Below are 20,184 nucleotides of genomic sequence, written 5' to 3'. Positions count from 1 at the left end.
TTTCAGGCAGGCTCTCTTCCCAGGTGGTGGCAAAGATGGCTGCCAGTCGCTCCAGAATTAAATTTAATCAGCTAAGCCCCTCTGTCTAAATGAGCCGGCAAATTCTTGGGTGTTCACTCTGATCCACCTCTGAACCCATTGAAGCAGTTGTGGTGGTCACTGGACGAAGCATTTTAATTAGCTAGACCGTGCTTACCTGGACTGTCTGGGTGGCAGGGAGGGGCGGCTTCCCCAAGAAAAATCAGTAGGCCGCCACCATTAAGAAGGGGGGGTGGGTGGGAGGCCAGCCAAATCAGAGGTGGGAGGGGAAGAAAACGTGTGCGTTGAAATGGCTTTGCAGGAACTTTATGAATACCAACCTTACTTCCTTCGTGGAAGGCGAGGGTGGGCCCAGAGTTCTAGATCTAGACCAGGGCAGTTCTGATTCATGAGTAGTGGCTACTAAGGCTCCATTCTGAGTAGGCGTGGGGCTCAGCAGGAAATATAGTTGTGTTCAGTTAGTGGTGTCCACCATGGTTAGGAAGGCAGGAAAGGTGACCTCACTGCCAGGTACCTGCCACCATAGCAGCTCTCATGGCTGGGCTGGGCATTCCCGATTGCAATTTAAAAGAGAAAACTTGGGGCGCCTGGGTGGCTCAGTCGGTTGAGTGTCCGACTTCGGCTCAGGTCACGATCTCGCGGTCCGTGAGTTCGAGCCCCGCGTCGGGCTCTGGGCTGATGGCTCAGAGCCTGGAGCCTGCTTCCGATTCTGTGTCTCCCTCTCTCTCTGCCCCTTCCCCGTTCATGCTCTGTCTCTGTCTCAAAAATAAATAAATGTTAAAAAAAAAAATTAAAAAAAAAAATAAAATAAAAGAGAAAACTTGCCTCAGACCATCAAAGACAACTTATCATCAGTGGAGGAGGCTCTGAGCTGGTAGTAGGGTGCCGGCCTAAGTACTGTCTTGTACTTAGAGCATCCAAGATGGTGGTCAACAGGTCTGTCAGGCCTGGGTAGGGGCTCTGCTCCCCACCATCCCAGGCAGGCCTGGAGACAGCCAGTGTAGTCTGGCTGTCAGAGCAAGGGTGTTCCTCTGGCAGAAACCATGAGTGATGAGAACACTGGGATCCAGGAGCTGGTGGAGGTGGAAGGAACCCAGGGTTGGAAGAGCCAGTTGGTTTAACCAGTAGGTTTAAGGACTGAGGGGATGGGTAAGAAGACAAGTTCAAGCATTGATCCTCTGAGAGCCCCTATTTTTCCATCAGTTAAGTGGAGATGCTGACCACTGACCACTGCTGCATTTGGGAAGGTGTCAGTGAGAGCGTAGCTGTGAATGTCACTTGAAAGTCAACTGTAGGTGCTGTATCTCTGACTACCATTCATGGGGTGTCTGATGCATGCTAGGCTCCCAACCTATGTTACTTTATCTTTGTAAGAACCCTGTGAGGTAGGATGCTTTTTATTATCCCCATTTCTTCAAGAGAAACTGAAGTGGCCAAAGTTATGTCCTGACCTCAAAGGATTAGCATTAATAGCAAAGCCAGGGCCCCCGACCTTTGTCTAAGCCTCTTTCCATTTCAAGACAGTATTTCTCGCTCCGCCTTTGTGTCCCCTTCGGTAAATTCATTAATTCATTTATTTATTAGTTAAATGCCGAGTTTTAACCTAGATAGTTCCTGAAAGCCTATGTGGATTTCAGAGACTAGATTAGTACAGAATTGCATCAAATGCTTGATTGAGCAAGAGGGGTCATAAAGTCTGTCTGTTTGATGTTCTGTTTAATAGGAGGGGCAGTGGGAACTGAGAGGGGAGGTGACATAGCGAAGTGCACACATGGTAAAGGACACATAGTGAATGTGGACAGACCCAGAACCCGAGCTCTGTCACTGCTGCCTCCCTCTTTCCCCCTTCCTGCTTCCTTCTGCTCAGTAACTCGGAGAATGTGCTCTGGGCCAGGGACGAAGCTCGACGATTTGCTGATTGTAGTCAGGAAAGTGGAGTCACCAATTTTTCCTGAAGATGCATTCTTTCTTAAGCAGGGAATCGATTTCCAACAAGATACACAGGCTTCCAATGAAGCCACTTATGTGAATCTGTACAAAACACCATTAATCCACTGCTAGGGCCATTTATCTCCCTGGCTTAGGGCAGCCACAGCCTTTTCAGATCAGGGGTGTGATGCTGCTGAGGGAATGGGTACAGAGGGCTCAGCGACCAGAGGGGCATCCCCCGGTAGGGGTGTGAACGGACCAATAGTGGAGACCAGAGGGGGCCATATGTGCGAGACGTCCTGTGTGTGGCCCCACACCTGTTCCTGTGCAGCCGTGAACCTGCCACATGACTTGGATCTTTCTCAGATCTTGTCTGAAGCTCCACCTTCCTATCTGTAAATGGGAATAAATGGTCTTGAATGTTCCTTCTCACTTTCAGAAGTAAAAAAAAACACAGGCTTTGCAGGGAACAAAGAGACTTGGCTTGGAATCTCAGCTTCACCTTTCTGGGACCCTGGGTACTGTGGGTTGAGTTGTGTCTTCCAAAAGATGATGTTTGAATCCTAACCCTCTAGTGCCTCAAGAATGTGACCTGATTTGGAGATAGGGTCTTTACAGAGGTCATCTAGTTCAAGTGAGGTCATTAGCATGGACCCTAATCCAACATGGCTGGTGTCCTTATCAAAAGGGGAAATGTGGACACAGAGACAGGCACCCACAGAGGGAGGGAGCGGTAGGAAGACATACGGGGAGAAGGTCATTCACAAGCCAACAAGAGTGGCCTCAGAAGGGGCCGCCCCTGCCAACACCTTGAGCTCAGCCTTCCAGCCTCCAGAGCTGGAAGAGAAAACATTTCTGTTGGTTAAGCCACCCAGCCAAGGACACCTGGGTGGCTCAGTCAGTTAAGCGTCCCACTCTTGGTTTCTGCTTGGGTCATGGTTTGTGAGATTGGACTCTGTGCTGACGGCACTGAGCCTGCTTGGGATTCTCTCTTTCTCCCCCACCCCCCTGTCTCTGCCCCTCCCCTGCTTGCTCTGGCTCTCTCAAAAAGAAATAAATAAACTTAAAAAAAAAAAAAAAAAATGAAGCCACCCAGCCTGTGGCGCTTGGTTACAGCAGCCCTGGGCAACTATGAGAGTGACTCCCTCTCTGAGTTTCCTGATTAGTAACAGGACAATGACATCTGCCCTGGAGGGTTATTTTAGGAATCTGATGAGAGGATGTGCATAAGGTACTTAGTGCAGCCCTCGGCGTTTGGTAAGCGCTCAGTAATAGCAGTGGCTGTAGTCAGTCCTGTGCTGTGACCTCCCAGCTCTGCTAGTGGGGCCCGCAGAAGATGGCTGGTAAGGAACAAGGAGGCCTCAAGTCAGACCTTTCCAAGAGAACTGGGTCACCCAAGGCACCCCTTCCAAAAGCCTCTCCAAATACGGAGAGGGCCAGAGAAATCACTATTAACGCAGAGCTTAATGGTTTTTAGCTAGAGAGTGGCCTCAGCCCTAATTGCCAAGGCCGCGAAGCTGAGGTTTCTTTATTTTTATGTCCTGGGTATACTTAGGGTATGCCGAGCTGCTGTAGCTAATCGATAAGTGCAGCAGTTGCTGCCATTTTATGGGTGTTTTGTAAAGGAGGTGGCATGGTTTTGATGGGAAGGACACTCCCTGGATGACCCTGAGCAAATCTACTATCCTCTTTGGGCCTCAGTTTCCATATCTGCAAAGTGAAGGAGGGAGGCCAGCCGGCCAGGAGTCCTTACGCTGCGTTCGTGAAGGCCTAGAAGTATGAATTTCTTGCACGCACACGCGTTGCTCAGACATATTTAATGGGTAACCTAAAAGCTGTCCATAGCTTTCGTCTGGTTCTTGAAGGGGCCTCTGACTCCCAGATTGTCCACGGTGACTGTCCTGGACAGCCTCTCAGGGCGGCTGGTTCCTCGCCAGTCTGGGTTTCTAGGCCTCAAGAAGCAAGTCCTACAGATGTGGCTTCTCTGAGTTACAGGGATGAGAGGGATCCGGGACATAGAGAGAACTCCCCAAGGGAGCTCATCACTGAGGGCTTTGCCGGCCAATGAGACCCCAGGGGCAGTGAGACACTAGCCGTTCAGCACGTTCAGCACTCACGTGTCTCTGCTTTGGCCCTCCCTCCCACTCCACAGGCCCTCGGTGTGCCCGCCCTGCCTGCCTGAGTGGTACCTCCCAGCCCCGCCACCTGCCCCTGTCCTGGATGCCACATCCGCCTGCTTCCCTGCTGGCCCCACCCCCATCACGCTTGGAGTAAAACCCAAATCCCTTCCAATCCCCACCTGATCCGGCCTCCACCTGCTTCTCTGAAGGCATCTTCCCCCATCCCCCCCGTCACTCCCCAAGCTGCCGCCTCACCAACCTTTGGTCGGTGCCTGGTGCTCTAGGCCTGGCCCGCACTTGGGTCTTTGCCTTGCTGCCCCTCCGCCTGGAACGTTCTTCCCCACGTCTTCCACCGCCTGACTTCTCCAAGTCTCAACTCGGATGTCGGCTCTCCCAGGAAGCCTTTCCTGACCCCCCACTAACAGAGACTTCGCCTCCCTCTCTTACCCTCTGTCAGCGCACCTGGCCTGTTTCCTTCGTGGCACTAACCCAACCTATAATCAAATATGCATGTGTTTTCTTCCCCGCCAAGATGTCAACTTGTGAAGGAATCAACTGAGGCCTCCATGTCCCGGCGCCTGGCTCATAGTAGCATTTAGTAAATGTGGGAACGCACTCACTAGCGTGGCTAAAATTAAAATGACTGTGACAACACCCAGTGCCGGGGAGGGTGTGGAACAGTCGGCGCTCTCAGCACAGCTGATAAGCATGTACTGTGGCACGGCAATTTGGGAGAACAATTTTGTCGTTTTATCAAGTCACATCCATTTATGACCCAGCAATTCCACTCCGAAATGTTTGCCCAGGGGAACTAAAAACGTACGTCCGCGCAAAGGCTTGTGCACACATATTGCAGACGTGTTCGCGGTAGCCAGGGACTGGAAACAAACGGATCATCTATCTAGAACAGGCAAGGCTGCTGCATCCGCACAGTCTGACGGGACACAGAGGAGAAGGAAGCTGCCAGGGGAGGCTGAGAGTCCGCCTGAGTGTTCCCTGCGGCCAGGGCAGCTGAGCGTGATGACCAGAAGTAGTAGGGTGTTGGGCGGGGCCTGGAATGATCCTGGGGGGGGGGGGGGATGTCCCTGGAGACAGAGGCTCGCAGGGCACCATGGTCCCTAGTCTGAGCAGGGGACCAGCCACTTGAGAGAACCTGGCCCTGGTGCTGCCTGTGGATACAGGCTTCTTGCAAAACTCCAATTAAGACATTTGACCCAAATTCGGATAAAAGCCTTTTTCCTGTGTCAAGTTGAGCTAATAATATACATTTGTTCATAATTTATGAGGCTTAGTAAGTGGGAACAATTAAGGAAAAGGCCTGTGCAAAACCTATTTCTTTTAAGTGTCACATAGGCGTTTTTTTGTTCTCTAAGGCAGCTCCACCCTCTCTGCCCACCATGAGACACTGTTGTCATTATTATTATTATTATTTCTTTATCTTTTTTTAAATTAAAAAGATTTTTTAAATGTTTATTCATTTTTGAGAGAAAGAGCGAGAGTGGGGAGGGGCAGAGAGAGAGGGAGACACAGAATCCGAAGCAGGTTGCAGGCTCTGAGCTGTCAGCACAGAGCCCGATGCGGGATTCGAACCCACGAGCCACGAGATCATGACCTGAGCCGAAGTCGGACACTTAACTGACTAAGCCACTCAGCGCCCCTGTTCCTTCCTCCCTCCCTTCCTTCCTTCCTTCCTTCCTTTCTATTTATTATTTTTTTAGTGTTTATTTATTTTTGAGAGACAGAGACAGAGACAGAGCTCGAGAGGGGAAGGGCCAGAGAGAGAGGGAGACACAGAATCTGAAGCAGGCTCCAGGCTCTGAGCTGTCAGCACAGAGCCCGATGCGGGGCGCGAACTCAGGAATCGCGAGATCATGACCTGAGCCGAAGTCGAACGCTTAACCGACTGAGCCACCCAGGCGCCCCATATTATTATTTTTACTTGCTATTATTACTGTTAGCTACCATTTATTGAGCCCCTCCTGAGCCAGGCCATAATATCACCTTACTTCACCTTAACTGTATGAGGCAGGAGGTGTCCCATTCTATAGGTAAGGCAGTTGAGTTTCAGAGGGAAAAAGAGAACTTGCCCCAGGTTTCACAGCTGGCGAGTGGGGATTATGACTCGGGTCTGCCGGACCCCAAGGCCTGTGCTGTGCTCTTTCTGTCCACCTCCCAGCTTGGGCCGTCTCTCTGTCCTTCTACTGGTAGTTGTTAAATGTGGGAGCCAGGTGAGAAAGCCCTCACCTTCTGATTCAGTGAGTCTGGGGTTAGGCCTGAGAATCTGCATTATTTCTAACATGGTCCCAGGTGGTGTCGACACTGCCCGTCCTGGGACCACACGTTGAGAAACGCTGGTTCAGTCAGTGCTGTCGCCACAGTCCTCCCTGCCTCCCTTCTACCCCACCCACCACTGCCAGGTGGCTTTTAGCCTTGGAGATCTTTTCCGGTATATTTGCATATGCACTATTGTATGGAAAGAATTGCGTCGTCCGATTTTTCTCTTTATGGGCTAATATTCGACCCGCTATACTCTATGATTTAGTTTTCATGATTTAGTTTTAGTTTTAGATTTTTAGTTTCTATGATTTAGTTTTCATTTCTATTTAACGTGTCTTGGAGAGCGCGTAGGTCTGCCTCGTTCTTTTCAACAGTTCCATGCTACAGGTGATGGTAGTTTTGTTTCCCTGTTGTGCACGGAATAGTCTTCCACATCTTAGACATGACACACATCCACCTGTAAAATCCCTGAGACTGTGGCTGAGTATTTCTCCAGAATATTGTAATCACTCAATAATGCCAGCCATTATTACTGCTGTTTTTTGTTTCATTATTAATATCGCATCCCAGAAACCCCTTTCAGCTGGGGACAGTAATGCAAATGAGTCTCTGTTTGCAGCTTCTAATGAAGTTTTGCACACAACGGTTTTGGTAAGAGGAAGGAGGTGCTATGGGAAAGAGGCGTTGAGGGATGTGTAGGAGTGCAAAGGAGGAGGGGAGAGAGCAGCGGGCAGGATTTGTATTGCCAGGGCCTGGCTTGGTTCCTGGTACTTTCAACAGCTGCAGGAGTGTCGGGGCCTACCTTCACATTTCTTGGTCTCATGGCAAAATCAGGCCTTGGCCAAGGGCTGCCCGAGGCCCAGGCTGGCAGCACCATGAGCAAGAGGGTCTGTGCTTGGATCCAGCTCTGACTCGCTTCCTTCCTTCCTGTCTCCTCAGGGTGGGGGGTCCGGGGAGGAGCAACTCTGCGCTGACTTTCCCGAGCTTGACCTCTCCCAGCTGGACGCCAGCGACTTTGACTCAGCCACCTGCTTCGGAGAGCTGCAGTGGTGCCCGGAGAGCTCCGAGACTGAACCCAGCCAGTACAGCCCCGACGACTCAGAGCTTTTCCAGGTACGTTCTCCGAGCCTCGCGGTGACTCCCTCTACTCCTGAAGGCCTGGATCTGCCCTGCACCACCTTCTTTTGCACTTGCTCGTGCAAAGAAGTCTCATCTCCCACCAAAGCTCTTGGGACCCTGCCTCTCGTCCTGGATCTGCCCTTGATCTTGGGCAGTTCTCATCCCCTTGCCGAGCCTGTTATCGCCTCTGGACGGTGAGGGCTGGGAAGAGCCGCTCTTGCTGTGCCGCCCAGTCAGAAATGAGCCGCTCTGTGGGCCTGGGTGGTTTCAAGACCTCCCTTTCCTGTAGTATCTCACTGAATTCTCATCCCTACCCTGTGAGGCAGGTGTGATTCTGAACCCATTTTATAGATGAGGAAACTGAGGCTTGGGGAAGTTAAGTCACATGCCTAGGGCGATTTACCTAGTCAGAAGCTAAGCTACATGCAAACCCAGTCTGCCTGCCTCCTGAGCCAGGGCTTGATAACCACGGAGATGCCATAATGGAGGTGACTAACATGTATTGAACAACTGCTCTGAGGCAGGACTGCCCCTATTGTGTGTTAACTCATTTAATTCTCCTAACAACTCTTAGACCAGGTACAGTTATCTTCATTTTCCAATTGGAGCCTAGAGACTTCTTTAAAAAAAAGAGGCGGGGCGCCTGGGTGGCTCAGTCTATTGAGCATCCATCCGACTTCAGCTCCGGTCATGATCTCACAGTTCATGGTTCAAGCCCCGCCTTGGGCTCTGTGCTGACAGCTCAGAGCCTAGAGCCTGCTTCAAGTTCTGTGTGTGTGTGTCTCTCTCTCTGTGTCCCTTCCCTATTCATGCTCTATCTCTCTCTCTCTGTCTCTCAAAAATAAATTTAAAAAGTTAAAAAAAAAAAAAGAGGCAGTGCTGAGAATTGCTGTGCATTTCAATGCCTCTCTCCTTGTGTGCTCTGTGTCCAGTCTCGGGGCCACATGATGGGTGACATTTCCTTTAAGAAGCCCTCTCATATGGAATAATAATGATGTCTGGGATTTGCATCAAAATAAAACGAGTTCTGCATGCATTTGCGTGTGAGGGTGTGTGGCCTGGAGGGTAATATGTGAAATAAGATTGACTGTGTTGTTGGGGCGCCTGGGTGGCTCAGTCGGTTAATTATCGACTCTTGGTTTTGGCTCAGGGCATGATCTCGCGGTTCAAGAGTTTGAGCCCCGCATCGGGCTCTGCACTGACAGTGTGGAACCTGCTTGGGATTCTCTGTCTCCCTCTTTCTCCATGCCTCCCCTGTTCGTGCTCTCTCTCTCTCTCTCTCTCTCTCTCTCTCTCTCTCAAAATACATACGTACATACATAATTAATAAAATTGACCACGTTGAAGTGGAGTGATGGGGACATCCAGATTTATTATTCTTTCCTTGAAATATGCTCCCCTATAAAGACTTGGGGGAGAGGCTCTAGCTCCCCATGCCTGTCTGGCAATGTAATAATAATAACAACAATAATGTGCTGGGTGTCAAATGCCATGCTGGCATGTCACGAGCACCATCTCATAGACTTCCGACGTGTTGTAGCTTTCTTTCTAGAAATGGAAACTCCTTCTGTGCATCAGGCACTGTGCTGTGTACAGTGTAGAGAGAAAACTGACCCCAGATCAGTTAACACAGAAACTGTGGTCATTGTGACATGGGCATGAAAGGAATGAGCCAGGTGTGAGAAAAGGATCTGAAGACTGGCTGGTCAGGAAAAGCCTCTCTGTGTGCATGAAATGGTCTTGGATGCAAGTGAGCCTGATGTGGCCCCAGGGCTCCCAGCCCAGCACGGAAGCCAGAAAACCCTCACAGACAGATAGGGCTCTGGCCAAATTCTGCCCACCCAGCCCCTCTCCCTGTCATGGTCTGCACACCCCGCCCGCTCTCCCAGTCCCAGGCCAGTTCCACCCACTGCCCACCGATGCGTCCCTATGGGTGTGATTCTGTGATCAGCACCTGACCCCCCTGCCACACACACGTCATAAATCCCATGACCTTGGGGGCCACGATGGCACCGTGCATTTCTAGCACGCTGCACAGAGCCTGGCACTTTCTCAGGGCTTAATAAATGCCGATCAGATGAGTAATTCCTTCAATGCCAGCTCTCATGTCGCCCCCTCGGTGAGTTACTTCCTCTCCTGGGCTCCCATCTTGTGTGCGCCTGTGCGGGCACATGTATGCTAGTGTCTCCATGTGTCCTTTAGACTCTGAGCTCCTTGAGGACAAACAGCATCTGATTAGTCTCTGGGGCCCTCGTGCATTGTAAGGACTCGATCACGTGTGTTGAATGAAGGAACTGATTGTGATACTTTCTTTCCTGCCAAGGGCCGGGCGTGGCCCATTCCAAAAACCTCAAGCTGGCATCGTGGGTTCTCCATCGGCCACAAGCTCAGTTTTCTCATTTGACCAGTGGGAATCCTAGAGCCCTGCTCCTGTGTCAGAGTTGTGTTCCCTCCAGTCAAATGGCGCCATTTCCATGGAAATAGACAAGGAGTGTGGAGGACAAGCCACTGTAACAGTGTTAACGGCAGGGGGTGGGGTGGGGGGGGGGCAGAGATGGTGTCTTCCATTTTTCTGTGTTCCCAGAGTCCTAGGGCCAGGGCCATAACCATCACTAATTAATTTTGGAGGAAACAAGCATTTGGTTGTTTTATCAGTTTGCTGCGTGGTCTTGGGCTCTGAGGCTGGGCCTTGGTTTCCCCATGCAAGGAATAAAGAAGGGATGTGGATTCCATCAGTAATTCTTCATCTGCTGGGGAGAGGGTCACCAGGTCCTTTTAGGCTCTGGTGAAATATATGGGCCTATTGCTGGACAAAAAGGCGGAAAAACTGATACCCTGGGTTTTCTGCACCCTAGTCGAGCCCCCTGGACAGGGGGGGGATTTTTGAGTGTCCTGTGGCCCTTGTGACAGAAATCCTGTTCTGTGTCATTCCTTCCAGGCCCTCCTGGGCCTTCAAAGTGAAGCACTTTCCCTTCAGATTTCTTGAAGACTCCTTTTCCTCTAGCTTGAGAGCTGCTCAGGAAGGCTGGGGTGGGGCTGAGTCTATTAATATCCTTTCCTCCGCTGATTAACTCTCCATTAATTTGCACTCTACTTCCAAGCGGAGTGGGGAGAGCCTGGCCAATGGGCCCGGGAAGAGGAGAGGGTGGCACGGCCCCCGGTGATGTATTACCCTTAGCACTGACGGATGCTGCGGGCAGAACGGCCTTTCCCCGAGCTGGAGCGGCCCAGGAAGGGCTGAGGAGAGGGAGGAGGCCTTTTGTCACTCATTTTGATTTCGTCCAGCCTGTTGGGTGCTTCTTGAGGTCTTTGCCATGTTGTATTCATTTTTGCGCGGTGCCTGGCACATAGTGAGTCCTTGACACCCCCCCCCCCCCCCCCCCCCCCCCCCCCCGCCCCTGCTCTGACTTGCTGTGTGACCTTGACAAGTCTGTTTCCTGGACTTTCATTCCCCGCCTGCCCCCTCAAAATGAATGGCGAATAGGTTTCCTCAGGAGGAAATGGGGAATGGTAGTCATTGCCTAGAGGGCCGTGTTAAGAAAGATTTTGGTGTGGAAGGAACGAAGGCCACAATTGGTTAGTGATATGGGGGGAGGCGGGGCATGTGGGCCACATGTTTAACATTTCTGGTCATCACTACAGGAGCCCTGAGGGATCCAGCTCTGATATTTGTAATAGTTCATAGTATCTCTGGACATTTGGCCGTTGTCCCTGTGAGAAAGGGAACTCTCGCTCCATCCAGTGCCGATGACATCATTTCTGAATAACTTCCTTCTTAGAATCTCTCCTTTGAGACGAAGATCTGAGTCTCGCCCTGTGGCCAGAAGTCATTGTTTGGTGCAGTCATTCTTCTCCTCCTCCGTAGATCTGCCTGGGAGCCACCTGCCCCAGGCGCTGAGCTAGGCTTGGGAGCGCCCTTGGGAGCATTTCTAGCACTGCTTCCCAGCTCGGCCTTCCTAAGCAGACAGTTAGGGTGGGGGTGGGGGCAGGAATCATGTCTTCCCATTTTGCAGGAAAAACAGCAAGGCTTAGAAGAGAGAAGCTGTTTGGCCACAATCACCCTATGGTGGCAGAGCCCCAGGTGGTCAGCCCCAAGAGTGGTCATTGGGTCCCCGGTTGCAAGGTCTGAACTCCCTGCTGGGCTAGACAGATCACTCTGGGAATACGGGGGGCTCTGGCCTGAGGGTGGTGGCAGCGGGTGGGGGGCGTGGGGAGCAGTCGTGAGCCCCATCACATTCTCGAGCCAGAGTCCACGGGCCTGGATCTGCCCTTGTGTGTCATTTCCCCCACCCCCACACACACTCCCCAGGGCCTGGGTCAGGCCCAACGAAAACCTCCTTTTGACCTTTCTTTTATTTTAGCTCTGTTCCAAAAATTACAAATGCGCTTGTTCTCTCTTTCCCCATGTCCCCCCTTCGAGTTACTCAGCTGCTGCTCCAGTTGCAAGGGCTGGAACAGATTTAGTGCAGCCAAAGGGCCGTCACGAGATGCATATTTCAGATGCACTTCCTGAAGAAAGGATAAACAGCCTGACCTGGGATGGGAACGAGTGCTGGCGGGGGCATCATGTGACAGAATGTGCCTCCTGCCAGAACAGGCCCAGCAACCAGGGTTTACTAAACGAGCGAGGTGCCTCGCTCACCTAGAAGCAGTGTGATGGCCACACGCCAGGGCCTCTGGGCATGGGGGCCGCTGGGCTGGTGTCTGCGGGTGGTCTGGGAGCATCCATGCTGACCCGTGTCATTACAGATCTTAGACATCAGAAAAGCAAGAGTCTTGGCTCATGTATGTCATGGTGGAAGTCCTGCCTCTGTCCCGGATCTGCTATGTGACCCTGGACACCTTGTTCAACCTCCACGATCCTCAGTTTCCCCAATTGCAAAATGGAGATTAGAGTAGCGCTCCCCTGGTAGAGGTTATTATAAGGTTTACCTGAGGCAATGTTCACGAAGCCTTTCTGTTCCTCGCTCTTGCCTAAGCACCCACAGCTGGTAAGTGTGGGATCTGGGATTCAACCCCACCTCCAGGGCCCAAGCTCCTGACCGCTCTTGAGCGGTGAGCAAGGCCTGGAAACCCTCTGGGCAATCGTAGTGGTTTTCTTATTGCTGTGGTTGTCATTGTCATGGCCAACCCTGAAGCTTCCAGCGTATACACTGCCTGCCTGGGCCCCAGAGGCAGAGGGGCTGGGACGCTGTGGTGGATGCTGTTCTCAGAGGCAGAGAGACCAGCTTCAGGGGCTGGGGGCTGCATCCCAGGAGCTGGATACGGGAGGCTGTGGTATAGAGCTGCTGTCCTTGGTAAAGGGGCCAGGTGTCTCAGGTGGACAGCCCTGTGCCCAAGGTTGCACACTGATGAGCAGCAGAGTTAGGAGCGGGGCTCCCAGGGCAAGGCTCCTTCCAGCATCACCTGCTGCCTGCTTGCAAACTTCTGTGATTCCTGGAGTCGATAACATATTTCTTCGGCATCTGCTATCCCGGCAACGCTGAGCCATCTGATGACTGGGGAAGGATGGGAGGGGATTGGCAGGGGGGGTGACGGTGCTGCGTGTGCGGAGCCCAAGGCATTGGCTAACTGTGTCCCTCTCTGCTCCACCCGTGCTCCTCACTTCAGATAATCGACAGCGAGAATGAAGCTCTCCTGGCAGCGCTCACCAAGACCCTGGACGACATCCCCGAAGATGACGTGGGTCTGGCCGCCTTCTCGGCCCTGGACGGTGGAGACACACCATCCTGTACTTCGGCTTCGCCTGCCCCCTCATCTGCACCCCCCAGTCCCAGCCCCTCCCTGGAGAGGCCCCAGGCCCCAGCGCCTGAGGTGGACGAGCTCTCACTGGTGAGAACCTGCTTCTAACTGAAGTGATGGCAGTGGCCTGGGATATGGCATGTGGTTGCAGGGGTGGTGGGTGTAGGGGAACCAGCTCCCGATCCGGCAGGGGTGTCCGTGCATCACGGACAACAGGGGTGCACAGCGGGCAGCCTAGACAGGGCCTCACCTTTCCCACCTGTACGGCTGGCCTAACCATGGAGGCTCCACTTGCACCCCGTAGGTCCTTTGGCATTTTATGGATTGGCCTTCGTGATTAGTCAGCTCTTGAAATTACGTGTGAAAACGTTTTCCTTAAGGTTATACCTGCATACACAGTAAAAATTCAAGCAGGAGATGTGGAGAGTTAAAAGCAAAACCTCCTTACCCATCTCACAACTGCGTTTCTCCTTTCCTGGAGGTAACCATGGTTACCTATCCGTTTGGTGACTTTCCTCTTCCACCTTTTTTTACTACAAAAGGGAGCCTATGTTATATGCTGCTCTGCACCTTTTCTCAGTGAACTGGGTGTCTTGAAAACTCAGATGAGCACAGGTGGCTCTGCTCCATACTTTTTGTTAGCTACCTGATGTTCTTTTGTGAGGATGTGCCACTGCTTACTTTACTCGTCCCCAAGTTGGTGGAAACTGACATAGTTCCAGCTCTTACTGTTAATACTGCTTCCGTCAGTGCCCCGGTACAGGCCTTTGCCACGTCCAAGTGGATGAATTTCTAGAAGTGGAATCTCTGGGTCTACAGATACCTGATTTTTCAGTTTAGACAGATATTTCCAGATGGCCCTCCATACAGTTTGGACCGGTTGACGTCCCCCCCTCCCCCCGCCAGCAAAAGTTAAATGCCGTCTGTGTGAGTGTACGCGGAATGTGGGAATGTGCACATGAAATTGCAGTTTTCCGGGGAGAAGGTCTCAGCTTTTATCACCTTCTCGAAGGAGTCCAGACCTCACAAGTTACTGAAAGCAGTTGTCCCTAACTCAGGCTGAGATTTCATGGGGTGTGTGAAGCCCAGCTGTGCTCACCTATCTTGGGCTCCTCACCTTGGCGCTGAGGTTCCTGGGCCTGACAAGACTCAGCTGGAAAATCAGAGCCTGTTGAGCTGGGGAGGGTCTTAGGTCATCGAGAGTTTGAGTAGAAAGGCCCGTAGTGACCGTCAAGTACAACTATGGGGAAACTGAGGCCCAGAGCAGGGAGGGGACTCTCCCATGACAGCAAGTTGGTATTCAGACCCCTGGTCCAGGACCCCTTTCCTCCTTTCCCACTGTCTTCAAGTTCCCCCAAAGCAGTGTGAAACATTTAGTAAGCACCTGCTGTATGCTGGGCACAAGACTATGTTCAGTCCCACGTTGTGGCTTCTGCTGATAGGGGTCCTGCTTCCTGTCAGACTGAAATCAGACTGGGTTTGAATCCCAGCCCCACTGGTTAGTTAATGCTTTCCTGTCCTTTAGACACCTAATCTCTCTGACTCAGCTTCCTGGTCCATAGGTGGGGTCAAATAATAGTGCTTATCTCAAAGGCTGATAGGAGGAGTACTGCAGATAATGCATGTAAAGCACTTAGAACACTGCCTGGTACTTAGAAGTTGCTCAATAAATACTATCTAAGTAATAGTTCTGGCTTGACCCGTTAGTACTAACGAGAGGAAGTCTCAGTGCAGAGGGCTCTGGAGAGGGATCAAACCCCAGGGAGGCAGAGAGCGGCCCCTGCTGGCCACAGGTAGTTTCCCCTCCCACACCTCAGACTGCCTTCATTCCACACAGGTTTACTGAGCACCTCTGTTTCAGGCACTGTGCTAGGCACACAGGAAACAGACTCACCGTCTAGACTCCCAGCATACCGACAGAGTTCAGAAAGGCCCTGAGAAGTTATCTAGATGCCCAGTTCTTAACCTGGAGCCATGGATCCCAAAGAGTCCACCAATGGACTGACCGGGACCCATGAACCTCTACATGTCCCTGCAGTTTTCTGAGGTCAGCAGCTTCGGTTGTATTCTTAGAGGGGCTCCTGAGTCAAAAAAGGTTAATAACCAGTCATTTAGTGTAGTTTCCCCCCATTATGCCAATGGAGAAACCAAGGCTTAGGGAGGGAAAGGACTCACTCACTGAGGTCTCATAGTGAGCGGGGCTGAGCTGGGCCAGAACCAGGCCCCTTCCCACCAGCCCAAGAATCTTTTCCTGTCCATGTCAGAGAATCACAGACCTGCGTGGTTTGGGGTCTAGGTAGAGTGGTGGGAACCCTCCAGCTCCTGGTGGAGTGTGGAATGGCCTTTTCTCTGGTGCCTGAGCCTTTGGCACTCCTTGCTGGGGTGACCTGACCGGGGTAGGGGCTGCGGGCGGCCATATCCCTCAAGGAAACAGTGCCATAGTGAAAACCCATCATGCTTCCCGACTTGTTCTCAGTCTCGCTGCGATAGGATCCCTGGTGGAACTTGCAGGTGTGCTGAGCTCCCTTCTCTCCTGCTGGGATACACTGTGCACCTGCCCTCTGGGTGCAGAAGTGTAAGAGTCTCAGCAATTTTTACAGAAAAATTAGAGAAGCCAGACCAGCTTAAGTCCAGCATGCTTCCACTTGTGAAAAAAATAAGCAGGTGTGTTGGGAGGTGGGACGTATGTATATTCTTGTGTGATTAAATTCCGCCTTGTGATGGGGTCACAAGAAGTTGGTTAATATCAGTTGCCTCTGGGAAGGAAGAAGGAGAACCTCGGGCAGGAGGTCTTCCTGTTTCCAGTTGTCTACCCCATAGAATTTGTGGTATATATATTTTTTTCACCATTCACAAGTATAATTTTTTAATTTAAGAAATTAATTTTTACCAAAGCAGTATGGGGAAGCAAAAAGAACAAAAAGGGAAATCAGCTGGAATCCCGAACCAAAGAATCACTGTGGCGCCTGACTTTCCAGATTGTGTGCGTGCATGTGTGTGAGTGCTACAGGTGTATGTGGAGTGTCCCAATGAAGTATACATGTCATATTTTAACAGTAGAATGGGAAGACGTTATTACCCAAGATCTGTTTGGATTTCTCAAAGTCACAGATCTTCCTCTTGGGTTAGTAACTCTGAGAAGGATTTACGTCTCGTTGGGATACTTGTGTGGGTCTTTGTTGTTAGACAGTCTGCTTTCTGTGCTTAGTACATTGGGAACATATTCTCGGTCATTAAATACCCTCTTCCCGTGGTCCTGTGATGACCCAGGCTAAGGGCGTGCTCAGTCCCAAGAAGCTAGCTCTGGGCTCAGGCTTCTCCCCAAGATATGCTTCTCCGTGTCCCCCCGCAGAGCTCACCCCCAGCTCCGCTCCTGTCTCTGCTTTTCCTGCAGCTGCAGAAACTCCTCCTCGCCACGTCCCACCCGTCCTCAAGCTCCGATACCCAGAAGGAAGGGACCACCTGGCGCCAGGCAGGCCTCAGGTCCAAGAGTCAGCGGCCTTGTGTTAAGGTATTTCTGCCCCCAAATCTCCCGAGGCCCCCAGGTGGGCTTTGAGGGGTATAACCTTCAGCTCTATATCAGGGCGTGTCAAGTTCAGTTGACTTGGGGTTTTCCTCCTTGTGCCTGACAGAGCCCTTGTAGCTGGTGTGCTGGGCACTTTCCAGTTTGGGGTTCTGGAAAAAGCCCTGGACTTTCTCATACACCTCAATGTTTCAGGCACCGTGTTATACATTGGGTTAGAGCGGGGACTGGGAAGGTGTGGCCTGCTTTCAGCGGGCTGATTCTAACAGGTGATACACAGAAACATGAGATCCTTGCAGGTTGTGGAGACCACAAGAAGGTGTTTGCCTTTCTTCTGGGGGAAGCCCTTTGAGAGTCGAAAGCTCTGTCGCAAACACCAAGGAGTGAAGCAGATCCCTTTTCCTCCTTGGATTCCATCTTCCAAGACTTTCAAAGAGCGATTTCATAGGTGATCTCCTAGCATTCCTGTTGCTCAAGGCCTACACTCCGTCCTTCCCCTCTGGTCCCTGGACACTCCTGCAGGGGGCTCTTGAACACAATCCCATGCCCTCGGGCAGAATCAGGATTTTTTTTTTTTAACGGCTTTATGGAGGTGTCACTTAAATATCATAAAAGGCACCTATTTTTAAAGTATAATTTGATTATTTTCAGTAAATCTGCAGAGTTGCGCAGCCATGACCACAGTTCAAAGTTGGTGGATTGATTGATTTTTTTGAGAGAGGGAGAGAGAGAACGTCAAGCAGGCTCCACGCTGTCAGCACAGAGTCCGATGTGGGGCTCGAACTCATAAACCATGAGATCATGACCTGAGCTGAAACCAAGAGTCGGACACTTAACCGACTGAGCCACCCAGGCACCCCATCCATGACCACAGCTCCGTTTTAGAACATTCCCATTATCCCAGAGAGATCTCTGGCACCCTCATTTACAGTGAATCCCGGTTCCCAGGCCCAGGTGCCATTACCGAAGGGTATAGCTCAGGGGAGCGGGTGGTCAGAGGAGGGCTTTGTCAGTGAACCCACGAGGGCGAAATCTATGGATGGGAGGCCTCTTAGGAGGCTGGTCGCTCCTTTGTTCCTTATCACCTGAGCATTGCCAGGTGCCACGCTGGGCCTGGCCAGTGGCTGCAGGAGGGGGGCAGAGTGGAGGGGGGCAGTGCGGGCCTCCCTCTTCACTCTGGCCTCTCTCTGTCTCTAGATGGACGGCACCCAAGACAAGAAGGTCCCCACGGTGCAGTCTCAGAGCCGGAGTTGTACGGAACTGCATAGGCACCTCACTTCGGTGCCGTCCTGCCCCCAGACTAAAGCCCGCTCCCCAGACAGGGGCTTGCAGCCGCCAGCCGCTCTGAGCCCCCAGCTCCCAGCCAAGGAGGATGAGGAACCCGGTGAGGACTGCCCGAGCCCCCAGCCGGCTCCAGCCTTGCCCCAGGACTCCCCGGCACCGGGCAGGGCGCGTCCCGGCACCCAGGTTTCCCGGGAAGACATGCACGCCGTGGTGCAGCTCATTCGCTACATGCACACCTACTGCCTCCCCCAGAGGAAGCTGCCCCCACAGGCCCCAGAGCCAGCCCCCCAGCCCTGCAGCAGCCCCTCCAAGCAGGTCAAGCCCCAGCCTCGGTCCCAGCACCCTTCCAAAGCCTCCTGGGCTGAGTTCTCCATCCTGAGGGAACTTCTGGCTCAAGATGTCCTCTGTGACGTCAGCAAACCCTACCGCCTGGCCACACCTGTCTATGCCTCCCTCACGCCCCGGCCAAGGCCCAGGCCCCCCAAAGACAGCCAGGCGTCCCCTGGCCACCCATCCCCCGTGGAGGAGGTGAGGATCACAGCTTCTCCCAGGAGCACAGGGCCCAGACCCAGCCTGCGCCCGCTGCGGCTGGAGGTGAAAGGACGCGCCGGCCGGTCGGCCAGGCTGCAGCAGCAGCAGGAGGAAGAGGACGAGGAAGAGGACGAGGACGAGGAGGAGGAGGAAGAAAAAGAGGAGGAAGAGGAGGAGGAGGAATGGGGCCGGAAAAGGCCGGGCAGAGGCCTGCCGTGGACCAAGCTGGGGAGGAAGCCGGAGAGTTCCGTGTGCCCCGTGCGGCGTTCCAGGAGACTGAACCCGGAGCTGGGCCCCTGGCTGACATTCTCCGATGAGTCTCTGGTCCCTGCAGAGCCCCAAGGAGCTCTGTCCTCACTGCACCTGGCTCCCGAGGCCTACGACATGGAGGGGGCGCTGGGCAGCCCCACGGATGAGGACAGTGGTCAAGACCAGCAGCTCCCACGGGGACCCCAGATGCCGGCTCTGGAGAGCCCCTGTGAGAGTGGGTGTGGGGACACGGATGAGGACCCCAGCTGCCCACGGCTCCCTTCCAGAGGTAGTCGGAGTCGGTGGTCTGTAAGAGAGGGGGCAGGGATGGGGTGTGGCATACCCCACTGCGCTGGGAGCCAGGAGCCCTGTGTTGGGCAAGTCCCTTCCCCTCTCCGGCTGTCGACTTCCCTTTCTGTGCAATGGGCTAGTTGGGCGGATCTTCAGAAATCACCCACACATCTCTGAGTTTTTCATCACGCATGGGCCAGGCACCACTTAATGAACACGGAGCGAGATGCCTGCTCTCATGGGGCTTTTGTTTCAGTGGGGCAGACAGGCAATCACAAAGTAAATAAAAAAGGAAGATAATTACAAATGGTGCTAAGTGCTCTAAAGAAGACGTCCTGGGTGATGGTGTGACGAAAGGAGTGAGTCTATAAATCTAGCTCCATAATGACGTTGAATTTTATTTTATTTTTTTTAAGTGTATTTATTTATTTTTGAGAGAGAGAGAGAGAGAGAGAGAGAGAGAGAGAGAGAGAGACAGTGAGAGCACAAGCAGGGGAGGAGCAGAGAGAGAAGTGGGGTGGGGTGGGGGGGCGGCGGGGAGAGACATAGAATCCGAAGCAGGCTCCAGGCTTTGTGCTGTCAGTGCAGAGCCCAACGCGGGGCTCGAACCCACAAACCGTGAGATCATGACCTCAGCCGAAGCCGGACGCTCAACCGGCTGAGCCACCCAGGCGCCCCTAATGACGTTGAATTTTAAATGGTAACAATGGTAGAGCTGGTAATAACAGGTATCTATTGTGTATTTGTTGTGCCAGGCACTGGTCTCAAACTTGACACAGCTTATCCCCAGTGACTCCTCACAGGGGGCCTGTGTGGCAGGTACTGTCATAATCTCCATTGCACACACAGAAACTGAGGCACAGAGTTTGAGCCGTCCATTCAGCCCTCCAGTCCTACATCCATCTGTGGACCAGCCCTGAGCCCCTGGCCTTCCCTGGGGCTCCCTGCCCTGCTGTACTATACTGTTTGGCCAGAAGGGGTCGCTCTCGTACCTACCTGCTCTTTCCCAAACCTTGAGTAGTCTGCCAGGTGTTAATGTTGCTGAGACCCTGCGAATGACGGTGACTTTGAGTTGTTCCT

The 20,184-nt window shown here is 52.6% G+C and overlaps 1 protein-coding gene across 1 annotated transcript in view; it reads left to right on the top strand.

Moving 5' to 3' along the window:
- The window catches only part of PPARGC1B (PPARG coactivator 1 beta), a 109,727-nt gene that overhangs the window by 71,074 nt on the left and 18,469 nt on the right, over positions 1–20,184 (top strand). The window contains exons 2-5 of the mRNA XM_049648032.1: positions 7,305–7,478; positions 13,095–13,316; positions 16,621–16,737; positions 17,947–19,102. Of these exons, the coding sequence (XP_049503989.1) occupies positions 7,305–7,478; positions 13,095–13,316; positions 16,621–16,737; positions 17,947–19,102 (1,669 nt within the window). The remainder of the gene's footprint in view (positions 1–7,304; positions 7,479–13,094; positions 13,317–16,620; positions 16,738–17,946; positions 19,103–20,184) is intronic.

This window comes from Panthera uncia (assembly GCF_023721935.1).
Source record: "Panthera uncia isolate 11264 chromosome A1 unlocalized genomic scaffold, Puncia_PCG_1.0 HiC_scaffold_17, whole genome shotgun sequence".
Classification (NCBI taxonomy): Eukaryota; Metazoa; Chordata; class Mammalia; order Carnivora; family Felidae; genus Panthera; species Panthera uncia.
Note: the sequence above shows the minus strand (reverse complement) of the source record. Positions and strands in the feature narration are given on the sequence as shown.